Here is an 18,662-nt window from a genome sequence, read left to right on the forward strand (position 1 = left end):
ATTTATAGAGAGGCCCGGCGTTCCCGGCGTTCCCATCAAGGTTGGAACCCCGCCGAATCAATTCGCCCGCTTCTTTCCAGCCCAGCAAAATCGGTGCTTTCGAGTTTAAGCGGCACCGATTCCTTCCCCGCGATATCCGGCAACCACGCGGGCCCGTCGAGGAGCGGGACCGCGGGACTCCATTTACTTCAAAATGCCCTAAATACCCCTATACTATTCCCCGTCAACGCCATCGAGTGGCTTGTAATTCTGGAAAGTGTAGGGGTAAATACGTAATACAACGCCCCATCCGTTGCCTAAACCGCACCCTGTAGAAGGAGGCCCCACGGGACGAGAGCCGCGGGAGCCCAACCCTATCCTCGGCGGGCGGCGGCACACCTCGTGATCGAAGATGAGCTCCCGGGTCTACCGATCGGCTCCCCGGACGGTGAGGGCTCTCCTGGCCGCTTCCCGGAGCTCGCCGCTCTTGTCCGGTGAGTAGTTGTGGGCTCCTTGCTGCTTCCGTCTTTCTTGGAATCTACATTTGTCTGTTCTGGAGCCTGGATTTCAATTTTCGACGTTTTATCATGGATTGACTGTTGTTTCAAATTGGAACTTGAGTCGCTGACCAATGGCTACCGATGGGGCCACATCGCCAGAAGATTTGTTTATCAGACTGTACTCGAGTGGTTGTTTTGGGGGTTAAATCTATTCCGCTTTGGAATGTTTGATATTGCTAGTTCGATCATACTACAAAAGTCGACAACTTGTTTCAGAAATTCAAGCTAAGACAGAGCACGAGAAGCAAATGTAGGTTGTTTTCTGGGTTTATATATTCAAGAAAGGGATAGAAGTTTGATGGTGCCGTTGATAATTGAACCAAATTTTATGGAAATGGCTGTTTTCATGATTAAGCGGTCGTTTAGGTGGTCTTGGGGCAGCAAAGCAATTAAACAAAGAGCTGCTATTTATGCTGATTGATTGTCTAAGCACTCTTCTAATTCTAAATGGTTAAATGGCTAGTCGTTTTGCAACTTTGAAAGATCTGGTGATGTGAGAATTTGAAACATATATAGTGTCCGCTATTTCTACGTCTAATCTAATGATGGATATGAAATGTCTCACATGTCATCTAGCATCATACAAGAACCATACTGCATCTTACTTTTTCTGTAGCATTACTTGACCAGAGACTATTTGTCTAACCATCAAAGCTTTCCTTGACTGTGGGTGGGTCCTATGAGTCTGTATTTTTTTAAACTGTTCATGTTAAAGGCTAACTGTAGTGTATCTTCAAGCATTTTCAAGTCTTTTGATGCAACTTTTATCCATGTCAGTTTAGGTCTTTCCACATGTTTTAGAGTGCCAAGCTCAAATTGAAACACCTTTCTTTACTACTTCCTCCTTGGATTCTCGTTGTACATCACTTTGCCTTCTAGTGGTAGTTTGGTACAACTTCTATGCCTGTAGTAGATTTGCTCCTCATCCCTACCTAGTTCTTTTTTTGCCCTTTATTATATTTATATTAAAGTGTTCGCATTTTGCTCCATCAAGTACACTGAGATTATTAAAATAGAGAATCAAGGTCCTTTTCTGTTTTGACGCTCAACCCATACCTGTGTCCTCGTAGGAATAACTTATTCAAGTAGCCATGCTAGGAAGAAAATTACCTTCCTCCCTTTGTAGCCTATATGATGTCCATGACCGCTTTTCTAAAATCTTACATCTTCCCATTCAGAAATGAAGTAGGAGCTCTTTGTGGGGATTTGCCACAATCGTTACATGTTAAGCTTCTCTATATGAAGGGCCGCTTGGTAGGTCTCTTATAATATCAAAAATGTTGAAGGGTAGTGATATCATCATGAGTAGAAGTGTTTTAACCAGCATGTACTCGATTATGCATAGCCTTACAAACATCAGCTTTCATAGATGACTTGAAGGGATCATTGTTGCATTCAATAATTCTCTTATTTAATTCGTTGATGCAAGTTATGTAGTGTTTAATTGGTGACTACCAATAGTCTACTTGAAGAAGCTTGAAATGACTGTCTCTTCCCGTTTGTCGTGGCAGCTGCCCAGCAGCATTGCACAAGGTGGGTCTTTGACTGCATAGGTTCTCAGGGATTCCCTCCAACTAATCATCCCTTTCATGCATTATTTTGACAACCTGGGTCATGATATAACATTATACCTATAGCTTTGTGGTGTACTTTTTTCCCCTTTGGGCCTGTTTGAGTAATCCAGCAGGATTTGGGCTGAGTTTCCTATTAGATTTATGGACTAGAAAATCTATTTGAGCATGGCCTATATCAACCTAACAACCCCATTTTAAATCCCACGGGTTCTTCCCACTGACCAACAGGTCCACATTCTAGGATTTGGGCTGCAACATATCAACCTGACACTCTCCCAACTCGAATCCTATGGGAAGAAAAGAAAAGATCTCCATGGGTCTTTTTTTCTTCCTACAGACCAACAGGCCCACAGACTATGATTTAGGCTAGGACTTAGGTGGGCCATTAGAAGATGCAGGTTGAATGGGCTAATTGACCCGATTCTTGCAGAATATTCCTGTAGAAATATCCAAACGGGGCCTTAGGAGGCATGTTGATAGGATATTTGGATTTTTAATTCTTCCATCATCACGTAATTTCTACTGCATTATGGATTGAATTACAACATGAAATATCAACTGTCTCTGTCTTTGTGGATCATCATGTGGCAGAATTGATGTTCTTCTGCACTTTACTGTTGTTTCAGAGTTAACTTACTATAGTTTACTACAGAGAAAATGCAATTTTGCTGACCAGCATAAATGGCATAAGACAATTACCTATCCTTCTGTTGGATTGCAAATTATTCATATGCCAATATTCCAACTTTAACTATGTGAAATGCTTTTCTATGCAGAAGGGCGAACTGCAGCAGCAGCTACAATAACCACGCTCGGAGGAAAGCCGCTATCAGTATCTTCATTTTATGAGAAGGCTGATCGCAGGAATACACCAAGGGGATGGGTTTCTGGTCTTATTTCCATTCCTGCTGCAGGTTGGTGTTTCACTTTATCTATCAGATTTCTTAACGTATCCCTTCTATAGTTTATGTTTCAGTGTTAGGTTTTAAGATTTCACTTCTTTGGTCACTTCAAAGTTAAAGTAGTTAATATTATAAGATTCTATAACTCTAAAATTTTATCTGCACATGGCTCGATACATCTGTACAATTTGAGTGAAACTATTGCCCTTCAAGTTATTGTTTTAATTTTGTGGGTTCCTCTTTGCATTGAGTGTCGGCTCTTCCACAATTTCTCCTTACTTGGTTTTGGATTATGGTCTTTGTAGTTGTATGGAAAAAACTTTTTTTGCTCCATAGATAGCTAACTTTTGATTCTGATCTTACAAACACAGATGTTTTAGGGAGTAATATTATACAACCCTTCATCTTTTAATGTTTATGTGGATTTTTTTTATTTTATAGCTTCTAAATTTGTCTTCATATTTACATTGAACTTTTTTATTTATTTGTATTCACTTTCTTTTCTCCCAGCATACATGTTTCAGGACCAGGAGGCACATGCTGCAGAGGTAATATTATCAAACAATCATTGTTAAGATTCCTTCTGGTGTCCTTCAATTGAAATTTGTATCACAATTTTAAAAGGCTATTTTCCATATATTTCAGCTAGAACGCACATTTATTGCAATTAAGCCTGATGGAGTGCAAAGAGGACTGGTAAGACATTAATTTCTTGTATATATTTATTTTGGGGGGATATCTTTTATATATCAGTACATGAAAGTGCAAATAAGGTTGAAATCAAGTTTTGTAGATGAAATATTGACTCAATCAACATAGTCTGGATCGTGCATTGCATCACTCCAATGCTGTCTTTGGCATTTAAAGGAATTAGTTTGTGTTTGCATCTGCTGATTTCTCAAGGAAGTGATTGATTTTTTTTTAATAATAGAAGAAGACATGAAGTGCATGACCATATCCATTTTCTTACTGCCGATTAAAAAAAATGTGCTTTTCTCGCATCATGTACAGTTTGTGCAGTCTATTTTATCAGTTACTGGAATCTTATGCTGGCTTGTCCCATGTGTCAGCAGATTCACTATTAGCTAACAAACCCATGTTTATCAGCATTGCTTTGCAACAATGCTCTTTTCGACTCATCCTCTTTTTTGACACAAAAAGGACGGGGAAAAGCCATATGTTATTGAGGTTTGTTCATTTTATTTTGGTGTTTCCTTGGTAATGGGGATTGTTGCATCTTTACTGAATGGCGAACATCAATGCTGGTCTTTTGAAGCTGTTCCTTCAGTGTTAGCTTTTGGAATGGGAAAAACTGTAATTTTTTAAAGAATCTATCCAGTTACTGGAATGATCAAAAGGCTTTCCTTTCTGAACTTGCCAAGTTAGTCTCTTGATTTTAGATTACTGATAAGCTTGATAACTTTTCCTTTACCGTGTTTGACATATGATATGTAATGGGAAGGTCTTTTGATTGAGTTTTTTGGGTTTATTTTTTTTTTTATATTGATCTTTTCTTTGGGGGGTGCATTTGATGTTCCAGACAATTGAATTTTTGATTTGCATCTGATTAGAGTATACCTGATATTGGAATTGCATTTTTCAGATTGCAGAGATTATATCACGTTTTGAGCGCAAAGGGTATAAGCTTGTTGCCATCAAGCTGATAGTTCCTTCCAAGGAGTTCGCTCAGACACACTATCATGACCTCAAAGATAGACCTTTTTTTAATGGCCTTTGTGATTTTCTTAGCTCTGGTCCTGTGCTTGCCATGGTAAGAAATGTGGATATATTCTTGTGCTATAAACATTTTGACCTAAAAAGCTCTCTTTCTCAGGCAAAAGAAATTGGTTCTTTTTTTGTTTTCTTTGCAGGTTTGGGAAGGAGAGGGAGTTATAAAATATGGTCGAAAACTAATTGGCACCACAGATCCACAAAAATCTGAGCCTGGAACAATCAGAGGAGATCTTGCTGTGGTTGTTGGAAGGTATTCCCTTGAAACTTATTTGAGCGTTTTTGTCATGATATGTTCCTCTCTTTTTGTTAGGTTTGAGTGAAAATTTTCTGAAGTACAAACTCTGAAGTGAATGAAGCATTATAGCACTTCTATTTATTTTTCAATAACTTTTGTAGATAAAATACGGGAAACATTTCAAAAATAAAGTGACCCTATATGATATCTAATTGAAAAGAATGGATTAAGGTGAGGTGAAGGTGATGAATTTGCTGCTAGTCAAAACCATTTCTCCTTTTCCTGGTCTTCTCGGCTGGAGTCTACAATGGTTCTCTCCCTCTACTCCCGAACCAAAGACTATCCTACTCAAGTGCCAGCAATTTCTCTCGACTATTAAGATCATAGATCACCCCCACCCTAACAAACTATAAGCTTCTAGTACAACATAGAAGGAGCTCCAGCATTGTCATGGAACAAAGTAGTTCAATTTCAATTTTATTATCTTGCACATTGCTTATAAATTTAGCAAATCAAGCATTGATTATTGTTGCTGGAAATTGGACCCGGGGGCGACCGCTGGGCCAGGAAGGGGGAGCTCCGGTGAGCATCGGCGGTGATCGGCGGCGGTCCGTCAACGCGTGGCGTCCTCCGGAAGACCTGCAAGAAGCCGGTGGTCGGGATTTCCGACGCCGGCCCTCCGATGCTTAAGTCAGAGGGGGCAAGTGTGAGAATGGAGACAATAGTAGAGAGTCCGGGTTTTTTTCCTTTTTTTTCGTTGAAATGGAGGAGTCCCCTTTTATAGAGGGGGCTGGGTTACCTGTGATGTGACGGGGCAAACTGCCTGTCATACGATCTGGTATGGAGTGGAAATTAATGCCCGATCGTATGAGTCAGCGCTGTTACTGTTGGAGATTAGGTCGAAGTTCTCGAGTCATCGTTGAATCATGTTATCATCAGTTGTCAAGTAGGTTTGCCGTAAGAGGTTCAATGTCCGTAGACGACAGAAGCCATACGCTTTAATTGTTGAGTGAACCGGGGGTCAGGAGAGGTCATACGCTTTGATGGTTGAGTGAACCGGAGATCATCATGAACCATGCCCATTTAATGGTTGAGTGTGCTGGAGGCCTGCAGAGGCCATGCGCAATAATATTTTGACGACAGTGGCAGGATACGGTGAGGTTGCGTATCTGGAGTCAGACTTTCTTAGGGAGTTAGGCCGGGGTCCAATATTTGGATAAGGCATTTCGGAATTCGGCATCTGGTCGGGTGCCGAGCCAGTTGCCAAGCTGGGCGCATTCTAGTCCGAGCGTCATCAGGTCAGACGCTTCTGGTCGGTGCTCTCCGGTCGGGCGTTTCTCGTTCGGGAGCTTCCTGGTCGGCGCTCCCCGGTCGGGCGCTTCCTGTTCGGGAGCTTTCTGGTCGGCGCTCTCCGGTCGGGCGCTTCCTGTTCGGGAGCTTCCTGGTCGGCGCTTCCCGTTCGGGAGCTTCCTGGTCGGCGCTTCCTGGTCGGGAGCTTCCTGGTCGGCGCTTCCTGGTCGGCGCTCCCCGGTCAGGCGCTTCCTGTTTGGGAGCTTCCTGGTCGGCGCTCCCCGGTCGGGAGCTCCCCGGTCGGGCGCTTCCTGTTCGGGAGCTTCCTGGTCGGCGCTTCCCGTTCGGGAGCTTCCTGGTCGGTGCTTCCTGGTCGGGAGCTTCCTGGTCGGCGCTCCCCGGTCAGGCGCTTCTTGTTTGGGAGCTTCCTGGTCGGCGCTCCCCGGTCGGGAGTTTTCCGGTCGGCGCTTTTCGCTCCAGGATGCCTTGTATTTTTCCCCCAACACTACCCCCGACTTCCGAGTTCGAGCTGATTATAAGCTCGAGCGCGGGAAGTAGTTTTAATTGGGTTAATACGGGTTAGGAAAATTTTGAATTATCGCGCGCTTCGAGGCGCTTCTAATGGGCGGCGTCTCCTCTTTCCCGAAACGTTTCATCATTAGGGTACCTTTTCATTTTTCGAAGCGTCCTCGCGTCGTGGGCTCATGATGGGGCCACACGATCCGACGAGGCGCTTCTGTGTTCGAAGCGTTAGCCCGAATTTAATGCGGCACTCTGACTTTCGGGCCGACATGTGTCACGAGCTGGACGGGGAGCGGCGTTCCGTCTCGCTGATCTGGGCCGTTGGAGGGATCTATATAAACCCCTGCCTGGCCTCTTAAGGTTTCTCTCTTATCGTCTTCTTTTTTCTTCTCTTTTCCTTCTCAGTCCGAAGCGGCCGTTCCGACGTTCCGCCATTACTTCCGGTGAACCTCCTAAGGTGTCTCTCTCTTGAAACCTTCTTCCTCCCTCCTTTTTCTTTCCTATTTCTAATGGGTCCTGGTCCGAGTGAGGTTGGGTCCACCCTGAGTGTTGAGGAGATGGAAATGGTTGAGGAATGGTTCTTTCCTCAGCGCGGGTTCCACTTGGAACCTGCGGGGTCAAGGGATCGGGTGACAAGGCCCCCTCCAGGCCGGATCGGAGTGTATACAGAAGCACTCTGGGCCGGCCTGCGGTTTTCTCTTCACGGGTTTGTGAACGAGTTGCTGGCGATGTATCAAATTGTCCCGGCGCAACTCGTTCCGAACGCGTGGAGAACTATAGTCGGCTTTTTGACCTTATGTCTTTTACATGGGATGCCGACCTCCGTCAATGTCTTCCGGGGGTGCTTTTTACTGAAATCTAATCCGGGTGACGGAGAGTGGCTCTACCTTGCCCTTCGGGGTGGTCAACCACTTTTCCGGGGGGCTCCCTCATCCATTAACGGGTGGAAGGATAAGTTTTTCTTTTTGTCCTCCGAGCGGGCGTGAGGGTTCAATCCTCGGTGGGAGCACACTTGGCTCAAAGCCGTCAACAAACTCCCCATTCTGTCCAAGGGCGAGCAGGAGATCCTCGATGCTCTTCGCGGCCTCGAGGAGAACATTCTGCTGAACGACCTCGTGAGCGAGGACGCCCTGGTCAACGTTGGCTTGAGCTCAGCGCGCCCTCAGGGTAAGGGTAGTTTTTGTTTTTCTGTTCGGTCTTTTATTTCCTAACATTTGACCTTTTTCCTTAATTCTTTCGCTTTCAGACGTTCCGAAAATGGTGACGAAAAGCGCGGCCCTGTACGCTCGGTTCCAGAAGAGGGCGGCCGAGGCTGGTGGGGCCCCTTCCGAACCCAGGAAGAGAGACAAGTCTTCGTCTGGCGCGGTCGCCGAGGCGAGAGCGGCTAGTCCCGTTCGGGCGGGAGTTCCGAGCTTCGAAAAAGGAGGAACGAGCTCTACGGGGGCTTTCGCGCTCGCGTGCTCCGCCCCAATCCCACAGTAATCGGGTCGGCTACCTGTCCCACCCCAGCTCCCCAGTCCCGAACCAGGGATCAGTCAGGGGCCATGGAACCACATCCGCCGAGCCCAGCAAGGCCTAGCCCACCGGGCCCGTCGGGTACTCAAGATCGTCAGGAAAGGGTGCCTTATGCTCCTGGTTGGGCAGTCTTCGAGGGTGATTCGGCCCTCGATAATCCCCAAACGGCGCGTGAAGTTTTTCGGGTTGCACTGCTCCCGGCCGACCAGGCCAAAATCAGGTCCATGAATTATGGCGCTTTTATGGACGCGACCCTTTGTTCTGCCATCCGAGTAAGTTTACCTTTTCATTCGTGAAGGTTCGTTTTAAATTGGTCTTGTTTCTCATCTCCTTCTTTTGCAGCACCTTCAAGAAATCGAGACGCTGATGCATATAGCCCAAGACTACCGGGACCGGGCTCTAAGGTATCAACGTGGGCGGGAGGAGGCCGAGGCGAAGCGCCTCGTATCCGAGGCCGAACAGAAGATGCTCCAGACAAAGGTGGAGGCGGCTGAGGACGAGATTCGAGCTCTGACCGCCGAGCTTGAGGAGGAGAAGGGCGCGCACACCCTAGCAGAGGCACGTCTGGCCGAGGCCACTCTGGCCCTTGCTACCCGCGAGCAGGAGGCGAAGGAAGCTCACCTCAAGGTCCGAGAGCTCGAGGCCCGTTTGTCCGAAGCTCAATCCCTGCTCACAGTTCGTGAGCAGGAAATGAGGAATTTGGAGCAGAAGGCCGAGCAACACGAGGCTCGGGAGAAGGAGGCCAGGGAGCAGGCCCAAAACGCTGTCGAACTCTTCCGTGAATCGGAAGAGTTCCGAGACCTGCTCGAAGAGGAGGGGGTGAACGGGCTCACCCAAGGCTTTAATGATTTCCGCAATCAACTACAGCGGTTCCTCCCCGACTTCGACCTCGATCTGCTTCAACCGGGAGCGGGGGTCGAGTTTGAGGCGGGTACTCCGGCGGTCGACGAGGTCGCCGAGGAGACTGGGTCGGCTGCCGAGGAGGGTCCAGCGGGAGCGCCCGAGGCTGCTCCCAAGGCCGCCGAAGACGGCCATGCCGAGGCTTTGGCCGCGGAGGAACCAGCTGCCCCCGAAGCCGCCGAAGATGATAGGGCCGAGCCGTAGGACGGTCATTTTTTGTATCTTTTTACCATGTGTAAAGAAGGATGGCCTTTATATTGTTATACGGCCAAGCCTTGATTTTGTACTTGGCCCTCGGGCTTTTCTTTTAAATGAGTATACTTTTCTATGATTGATCCAAGTTTTGTTCCTCAATAAATGTAAATTTCTTCGATCGACTTCACTTTATAGACGGGCTCTGCGGCCTCGACTGCATCCGTTGCGTGGTTAGATTTAAGTTTAGGCTCGGCATATTCGCCAAGTCTTTGAGCTCGGGTCCCAAGTTCCCGCTGCTCGGACCTTTGACCAGCGATATTGCGGTGTCCAGGTCCAAAAGATATACCCGGGCTCATCAAGCCTTCTCGAGCTCGGCGTAGAATTCTGCCGAGCCCTGGACCAAAGGTCACTAGCCTGACTCAAGTTTTATTCGTACTCTGCGAGCTCGGACCTCTAGTGGCCGAGGCGGATGTATTCTCCGACTTAAACGGGTCCGGTAAGGGTCCCAAGCTCGGGATAGGGTTTCGCCGAGCTGCCGGTATAAACCGAGCTAAGGTTCGGCGCCGAGCAGTGCATGCGGGGCAGGTGAGGCCAGGCGATAATCGGCCCGGCTGAACGCCATGGCGCCAGTCGGGGCTTTATTTGAGCACGTAATAGGTGCAGGAACGAATGAAATAATGCAATCCTTTGATTAAAATGTACCTTTTGTAGTGTCAGAGTCGAGCGTCCCGTGCCGAGGTTGGCAGTTTCGCTCCTCGGCTAATTTTTGAGGGCGCTCTTCTGCTCGGGGTCCGCTCCCTGGGGACGTCGGCGCATTAGGAGGAATAACCCATTGATTTGTGGGCGTCGCTTTATCATCCGCAGGCTTTTCGGGAGCACCGTTGTCGATCACGAACGTTTCGGGGGGCCGCGACGGTACCACCCCGTCATCTCGAGGTCGAGGGAGCTGGGCTCGCACTGTCGACACTCGGGGCATCCCGATCTTAGTTGAGGAGGCGCTACGGGGGGCCGCGAAGGTACTACCCCGTTGTTGGTGCTGAGCGCCACGGAGGGCCGCGAAGGTACTACCCCGTTTTCTCGAAGTGTCGAGGGGTTTGGGCACGCACTGTCGACACTCGGAGCATCCCGACCTTAGTCGAGGAGGCGCTATGGGGGCCGCGAAGGTACTACCCCGTTGTTGGTGCTGAGCGCCACGGAGGGCCGTGAAGGTACTACCCCGTCTTTCCGAAGTGTCGAGGGGTCTGGGCACGCACTGTCGATACTCGGGGCATCCCGACCTTAGTCGAGGAATCGTACGCGAGGTCGAGGGGTCTGGGCACGCTCTATCGACCTGCGACGCTTCCCGAGGTCGAGGGGTCTGGGGACGCACTGTCGACCTCGAGGCATCCCGGCCTTAGCCGAGGTATTTGAGGGAGATCGAGATCGAGCTCGATATAATGCACTCCAGACTTTTGGCCAAGGCGCCCGGTGTTAATGTCCGCACGAGGTCGTATGCACGAGCCGGGCCAGGTCGTCTGAGAATCATGAAATATGCAATCATTAGGAGGAATGCTGGTTAAATGATTGCAGAAATTATGGAGAAGGCGAGATTTATGTTCCGATCAGAGGACCCCTCGGGGTCCTACTGGTAGTACACCCGGAGATTTTCAGAGCTCCAGCTTCGTGGAATGGGGGTCCCCTCAAGAGACTCCAGTCTGTACGCTCCGGGCCGCTGGACACGCGCGATTCGGTAAGGTCCTTCCCAGTTCGGAGCCAACTTTCCTTGCTCGGTTGGCCGAGAAGCTTCGGCCCTTCTGAGGACGAGATCCTCCGTTTTGAAAGATTTAACTTTGACTCTGGCGTTGTAGTATTGTGCCGTCTTTTGTTGGTATCTCGCCATGCGGACTCGGGCGGCTTCCCTTGTCTCCTCGATTAGGTCCAGATTGTTTCTGAGCTGCGAGGAGCTGAAGCCGGCGTCATAATGCTCGACCCTCGGGGAAGGGAGTCCGATCTCCAATTGGATGACGACTTCTGTTCCATATGTCAAATTGAAGGGAGTCTCACCGGTGGGTATACGGAACGTGGTCCGATAAGCCCACAGGACGTTGTATAGATTCTCGACCCACTGTCCCTTGGACTGGTCGAGTCTGGCTTTAAGCTCCTATAAAATGGTTCGATTTGTTACCTCGGTTTCTCCATTCGTCTGAGGATGCGCGACCGAGGTGAAGCGGTGGTCGATGCCAAGCTCGGAGCAGAACTCCCTGAATCGAATGTTGTTGAACTGGCGGCCGTTATCTGATATGAGGATGCGGGGGAGTCCGAATCTGCAAATTATTGACTTCCAGACGAAGTCCCGCATCTTTTGCTCGGTGATCCGGGCGACCGGGTAAAGATATCTGCGTTGTTTCGCAGGAAGCTGACGAGGCGATCTCTCTCGCGATCATCGAGGCCAGAGCCGACCTGCACGGTTAGCTCGGAAAAATTTTCTTGCAAGGGAATTTGAATGAGTAGCTCACCAGGCTCGACCCGCTGCTTTTGAGGACCGACCCGTGTCTCTAGAGTTTCAGCCGTGGGCTGATCGTCTGCTGGTAAGGTCGACACTTCGGCCGGTTGCCTGGCTGCATGGGTCGCCATGTAGCACCGCCTTGCTACCGCCTGGTCCCCACGGGCTTCGCCGACTCCTTGGCTGGTAGGGAAACGCACAAGTAGGTGGCAGGTTAAGACCACGGCGCGAAGGGCGTTAAGCCCTGGTCGTCCGAGGATGGCGTTATAGGCCGAGGGCAAACGCACCGCGAGGAAATTCATCTTCACGGTACTTTCCTTGGGGGCGAGTCTGACTGTGACTAGGAGGTCGATCTCGCCCTCTACTGGAATTGAGTCTCCGGTAAATTCGACCAACGGAGCGTTCATTCTCCGTAGCTGCTTTTCTGCCATCCCCATTCTAGAGTAGGCCTCAAAATACAAAACATTCGCCGAGCTTCCATTATCAACTAGGACACGTTTTACATCAAACTTGTTTACGACCATAGAGATGACCACAGCGTCATCATGGGGAGTTTCGACTCCCTTCAGGTTCTCGTTCGAAAAGGAGATGACTTCAGAATTGCGGGGGCTCTTTGGTGGAAGCCCTTCTTCAGTTGGTTCCCCAGTTGGGGCTCCCCTTTCTATGGTGTTGATGGTGCCAGCGATGGGCTTATTGGCGTTCGGCTCTCCATGCTGTGCGGCGCTCTCTACTGGCCTCTTCTCCTCACGCCGGTTCCGTACGAACCAGTTAAGCACTCCTCGACGGATGAGCGCCTCGATCTCGTCTCGGAGCTGGAAGCAGTCTTCCGTATCATGGCCGTGATCCCGGTGGAAGCGGCAGTACTTCTTGGGATTGCGCCAGGCCCCGGGGTTCCGCATTGGTGGCGGAGGCCGGAAATAATCCTGACCCTGGATCTCCATGAGGATCTCAGTTCGAGGAGTGTTAAGGGGAATGTAGTTCTCATACCTCCCATTGGATATGCGGGGACGCAGTGGGGATTTCGGACGTGGCGGGGACCGAAGTCGGGGCGGTCCCCGCAGCCGAGGCGGACTCTTCGGGCGAGGCGGGTTCTTTGCTCGGTGCGGAGACGGGCTTCTGGGGCGGCCGTGCTCCTCGCGACGCCTCTTTTGCTTTTTGGAGGCCTGCTCGGCCCCACCCCGTCTAGAAGCAACAGCTTCTTCAGCCTTCGCGTATTTCCACGCCCGGACTAGCATCTCGGCGAAGTCAGCTGGGAAATTCTTCTCAATGGAGAAGAGAAACCTATAAGACCGTGCTCCAGTCTTGAGTGCCGACATGGCTATTGACTGGTCAAGCTCACGGACCTCCCAAGTTGCGGCAGTGAAGCGGTCCAAGTATTCCCCCAGCGACTCTCCCTCCCTTTGCTTTATATCGAGGAGGGAGTCCGAAGTCCGCCGCTGGGGTCGGCTGGCAGCAAAGTTAGTAGCGAACTGCCTGCCGAGCTGCTCAAAAGAGGAGACTGTGCTGGGTTTCAGCCCGGTGAACCAAAGCCGAGCTGCTCCTCGAAGCGTCGCTGGGAAGGCCTTGCAGAGCATGGCCTCCGAGGATCCTTGGAGTGCCATCAAGGCCCGGTAACTTTCCAGGTGGTCGAGGGGGTCGGTCTTGCCATTGTAGGGCTCCACCTGTGGCATCTTGAACCTTGGCGGGACCAGCTCCTCCTCGATCTGGTAAGAGAAAGGGAACTTCGCGGTAAACTCGTAGTCACCCTCACATCTCCCCCTCTTGCCGTTGAGCGCTTCAATCTGGCGCTCCAGCTTCTCGACTTTTTTGTCGAGTTCATCATTCCGAGGGATCGCCACAGCGGTCTGTTCGGGTGTGGGTTGTCCTGGGACTGATTTGACCTCTGACGGTTGTGGCCAGTCGCCTGGACCCCTCGCTAGGGGCTCCCTCCAGGAGAATGGTCGGGCGGAACCCTGGCAGCGGCACCGCTCCTCACCGTTGGCTCTTGAAGAGGCGTGGAGATCGCGGCCTTGGGGGGCCGGTCCACTTGGAGGGGGCACCGGTTGGACCGGGGCCTGAGGAAGTGGTGCTGCTGGGACGCCCTCGGGTTGCAGGTTTTGGACGGCGGTGGCCAAAGCCTGTACCTGTTGCATCAGGGCATCAAACTGCTCCGGCCGAACTTGTGGGGTCGAATCGGCCGGAGGTGGCGAGTTCTGGACAGAATGTCCAGGACTAGTTGGAGGACGTCGGGAGACATTAGAAGCTCCCTTGCTTCTCAGCTTCATGGCCGCGACTCGGGCCCTTCCTCTAGCGCCAACTGTTGCTGGAAATTGGACCGGGGACGACCGCTGGGCCAGGAAGGGGGAGCTCCGGTGAGAATCGGCGGTGATCGGCGGCGGTCCGTCAACGCGTGGCGTCCTCCGGAAGACCTGCAAGAAGCCGGTGGCCGGGATTTCCGGCGCCGGCCCTCCGATGCTTAAGTCAGAGGGGGCAAGTGTGAGAATGGAGACAATAGTAGAGAGTCCGGGTTTTTTTCCTTTTTTTTTGTTGAAATGGAGGAGTCCCCTTTTATAGAGGGGGTTGGGTTACCTGTGATGTGACGGGGCAAACTGCCTGTCGTACGATCTAGTATGAAGTGGAAATTAATGCCCGATCGTATGAGTCAGCGCTGTTACTGTTGGAGATTAGGTCGAAGTTCTCGAGTCATCGTTGAATCATGTTATCATCAGTTGTCAAGTAGGTTTGCCGTAAGAGGTTCAATGTCCGTAGACGACAGAAGCCATATGCTTTAATTGTTGAGTGAACCGGGGGTCGGGAGAGGTCATACGCTTTGATGGTTGAGTGAACCGGAGATCATCATGAACCATGCCCATTTAATGGTTGAGTGTGCTGGAGGCCTGCAGAGGCCATGCGCAATAATATTTTGACGACAGTGGCAGGATACGGTGAGGTTGCGAATCTGGAGTCAGACTTCCTTAAGGAGTTAGGCTGGGGTCCAATATTTGGATAAGGCATTTCGGAATTCGGCATCTGGTTGGGTGCCGAGCCAGTTGCCAAGCTGGGCGCATTCTAGTCCGAGCGTCATCAGGTCGGACGCTTCTGGTCGGCGCTCCCCGGTCGGGCGCTTCTCGTTCGGGAGCTTCCTGGTCGGCGCTCCCCGGTCGGGCGCTTCATGTTCGGGAGCTTCCTGGTCGGCGCTCCCCGTTCGGGAGCTTCCTGGTCGGCGCTTCCTGGTCGGCGCTTTTTGGTCGGCGCTCCCCGGTCAGGTGCTTCCTGTTTGGGAGCTTCCTGGTCGGCGCTCCCCGGTCGGGAGTTTTCCGGTCGGCGCCTTTCGCTCCAGGATGCCTTGTATTTTTCCCCCAACAATTATAATTTGGGATAAGTCAATTAATGTGTTGAAATTTCAATCCTTTGTGCTGGTATTGGTCAAAATAGCTTAAATCTGAGTGGTCTTGCAAACTTAACAACTGGGGAAAAAAAAGGAAAAAACAAAAAAAAAATTACTCAGGAGCATCTTTTAGGTCAGGGAAAAAATGAGTGTAAGGCCTGTTTGGCTTCAATTATGTGTTGGCGAAGCATGCTTGTTCCATATTAGTTATATTTGTCTTTTAAAAGCATGTAGACAGATGGCATCAAGTCCAAACATTTACACAATTAAATAGCATTGCATTAACATGTTTTAAGAATGTTTGGTAGAAATGTGGCTCAAATTGACAAGCTAGAATACCATTTTATGGGAGAAGGAAGGTGATGCAAAGATAGAGTTACCTTAGTAAAGTTATCTTCCTTGAGTAAAAGCAGTCTGTTGTTTTTCTTAGAGTTCTCTCAGGGGAAAATTGCTTTTCTGAAAAATTTCTAACTGTAGAGCCTAAAGCTTTCCTAGAAGAGTCCAAAAAGTTGTTTGGAGTTTTATTAAATGTAATTGTTTATGGTAGGACCAGGAGTTACTTATGTGGAACATAATGTGGATGGGATGACAATATGATATGAACCTTACCAGCAGAAAGACAGAATGTAAGAGCATGAAAGGGCATAAGTTGAAAAGGAGTTAAAAAGCAGTCCGGCATTGGATAATCTGCATAAAAAATGAGACTTTATGTGCAGTTTAGATTGCCGACAATGGAAACACATTTGTTTTATTTGGAACCTTCACTTTTTTTTTTCTTGTTGGTTGTACTCTGACATAAAATGGGTTTAAATAAGAATCTTACTTATTTGATGTACTCTGTATTAATATTTTATGGGCGAAAGATATAGTATTTTAACAGTTTATGGAAGTTCTGTTAGATTTTTTTGTTCCATAGTTGGACTTCTTAAGTTGAACTGAGAATCAAGATTTTTATTGAGGGCTAAGAATTTATATTTGTGGAGGTGGGGCTTTGCTTTAAGCATCAAAAAGACTTGCAATGAGTGCATTTTATGTTGCATGGACTTCATTTTTTGGTATGTAATCTCATGTAGGTCGGATTTTTATCTGTAAGCAAGCATGCACTTATTGTTTGGTTTTCCTTTTATGTTTGGAGGTTCTTTGGTGTCTTTATGTTGGACTGCAAACTGGGACTCAAAACATGCCAGTATTTATGCTATATTCATGTCTCAGCCTCCTGAGACTGAGAGTAGAATTCAGTTTTTGGTACTGTGGACTCTTCAGCTTAAATTGAAGTTTAGCTGATTTAAGTGTATCAACCGTTTCTATATATTGTTTCCTGTGCTTCTTGGCCTTTCGTTTCGATACACAAAGCAGAATTCTGACTCATAAAAAGTGGGTCAAGGCAAGTTTTTAAAACAACTTAGGGCCTGTTTGGATAGTCTTGTGCAATCCAACCGGACTTACAAGAACACAGGCTAGGCAAAGCCCATATTCACAGAATTTGCTAGAATTTTTTCAGAGTGGGCCGGCTCGGATCCTATAGGGATAAAAAATGACCTAATCGAGTGTCTTTTTTTTTCCATCCTATAGGAATGGACTGGAAGAGGTCTAGTTGACAAGGGTTGGGCCAGGCCTCATATTCTATAATACTAGACATAATATGTGCACATAGTTTAGAAGACATGTGCTAGACAAGCCTGGCCCGATTTCTGCAGCATTTTTAGTCCAATCCTGTAGGAATATCCTAATAGGCCCTTATTAGGATACATTCTGGCAATAATGTGCAGGATGTGGTAACATCAAGGGTGATAATAAATTACGTTGGAATATATTTTGCTAACAACCCTATGATTAGATGGTTGTCAGGGCATGTTTTCTTCTAGAGAAAGATATAGGTTCTTGAATCCTTGTACTGGTTGCTCTTTACCTGAAATTTCTGCCATAAGGCTTCCAAGAATCCTCCTTTCGGTAGCCTGTCCATGTCAAATCTCTGCATGTTACATTTCATTAACCATTTTACCTGTCAAATTAAAGATCAATAAAAAAAACATAAATACGGAAACTTTAAGGAACTCCTCATAGAAGCCTGTCTGTATGGCAAACTGTCTGCATGGTATAAATCATGACCAGCAACCTAGTTACCACTGGCAACCACAGGTCAAGTAAGGGCCAAAACAAATCCCTCACCTTTTACTTAGATTATTCAGCCTTGTATTCTTGCGTACATTTGAACTTCTAGTATTATTTTTTCCGCTTGCCTGACAAAAAATCATTTGGTTTTCGATCTTTGGTTATATAACTCGGAGAGATTTCCCAATTATGTGAATTTTAGTCAAGTGCATGTTGTGATTACTTTTCAATGCATGCTATGTATTTTTCAGACATAAGTTCTGAGTTTTGTGTATGGTTTCATTGCAGAAACATAATTCATGGAAGTGATGGGTCTGAAACAGCCAGGAATGAAATTGCTCTGTGGTTTGAACCTAGCGAATTAGTTTCTTATGCCAGCAATGCCGAGAAATGGCTCTATGGAGTCAATTGATCAGTTTCTTGGTTTTTTGGTATCTTTTGGTGCTCAATAATTAGCAGAGGTTGCAATTTTTTTTTTCATTTTATAGTGAGCAAAATCCACCTGCTGGGAAGTACTTGTCATTAACAAATTATATTCTGAGACAGGGTTGTGATCTGGGATATGTAACTTTGGCAATAATAAGCTGCACACTAATCATTCAAACAACACTGATTGTTCCGTTTCATCATTTACTGGGCAAATAAGGTCCTCCCTTTCTGTTCTGCATCTTGAATTAGAAGAGCATTGACACCCTTATTGATACCCCTATTACTAGAAGGTGAGCTGAATAACAGTGTGTGTATGTATAGATATATGTATATAAAACTGGTATCTGACTAAAACTTCATGCGACACAAGCACCACATGAACAGTAGATCATGGCACTGATTTAATCTATAGTAATGCAACGTATTTTATAGCCAAGGCTTGCTTATTTCTTATAGCTAATTGCTAAGATTTCTGTGTTATACCCTAGTCATGAGAAAAGGATCAAGAGTCGTTGAAATTTTGTGCTCTTATGGTTAATAAATTTGCGGTAGTTGGTGGATGAAAGTTTTGTGCATGGTTGCAACTAATTCCTCGGCAACTAGTGATTCTTTTTTAATCAAAGAGCATGAAGCTCGACTCTTCCCTTTCAGTCCTTGGTCTTTTTTTTATGCTATTTTATTTTTAAGGTCATTTTCTATTTGAATTAATGTATCTCATTAATGTGGCATGAATGCAGAATAAAGAACAGGTCTGTTTTATATTGAACCAACTGCGTCATGGCCACGAGAAAGGCAGGTCTTGGGTTGTAGTGGTTGGTGGCATTCGTCATTCTAAGGTTCTGAAACGTTGTGGGGTTCTTCTAATG

At 47.9% G+C, this 18,662-nt stretch overlaps 1 protein-coding gene across 1 annotated transcript; it reads left to right on the forward strand.

Annotated features, from left to right (window-relative positions):
- The first annotated feature begins 112 nt into the window (after positions 1–112).
- LOC103714193 (nucleoside diphosphate kinase 3-like) lies at positions 113–17,974 on the forward strand. Its single transcript, XM_008801361.5, has 7 exons — positions 113–473; positions 2,890–3,027; positions 3,526–3,563; positions 3,661–3,711; positions 4,619–4,786; positions 4,887–4,999; positions 17,656–17,974. The coding sequence occupies exons 1-7, from the start codon at positions 392–394 to the stop codon at positions 17,777–17,779; spliced, it is 714 nt and encodes a 237-aa protein (XP_008799583.3). The 5' UTR covers positions 113–391; the 3' UTR covers positions 17,780–17,974.
- The last annotated feature ends 688 nt before the right edge of the window (positions 17,975–18,662 follow it).

This window comes from Phoenix dactylifera, chromosome 1 (assembly GCF_051530095.1).
Source record: "Phoenix dactylifera cultivar Ajwa chromosome 1, Ajwa_hap1_PhDact_Kaust_v1.1, whole genome shotgun sequence".
In the NCBI taxonomy this organism is placed as follows: Eukaryota; Viridiplantae; Streptophyta; class Magnoliopsida; order Arecales; family Arecaceae; genus Phoenix; species Phoenix dactylifera.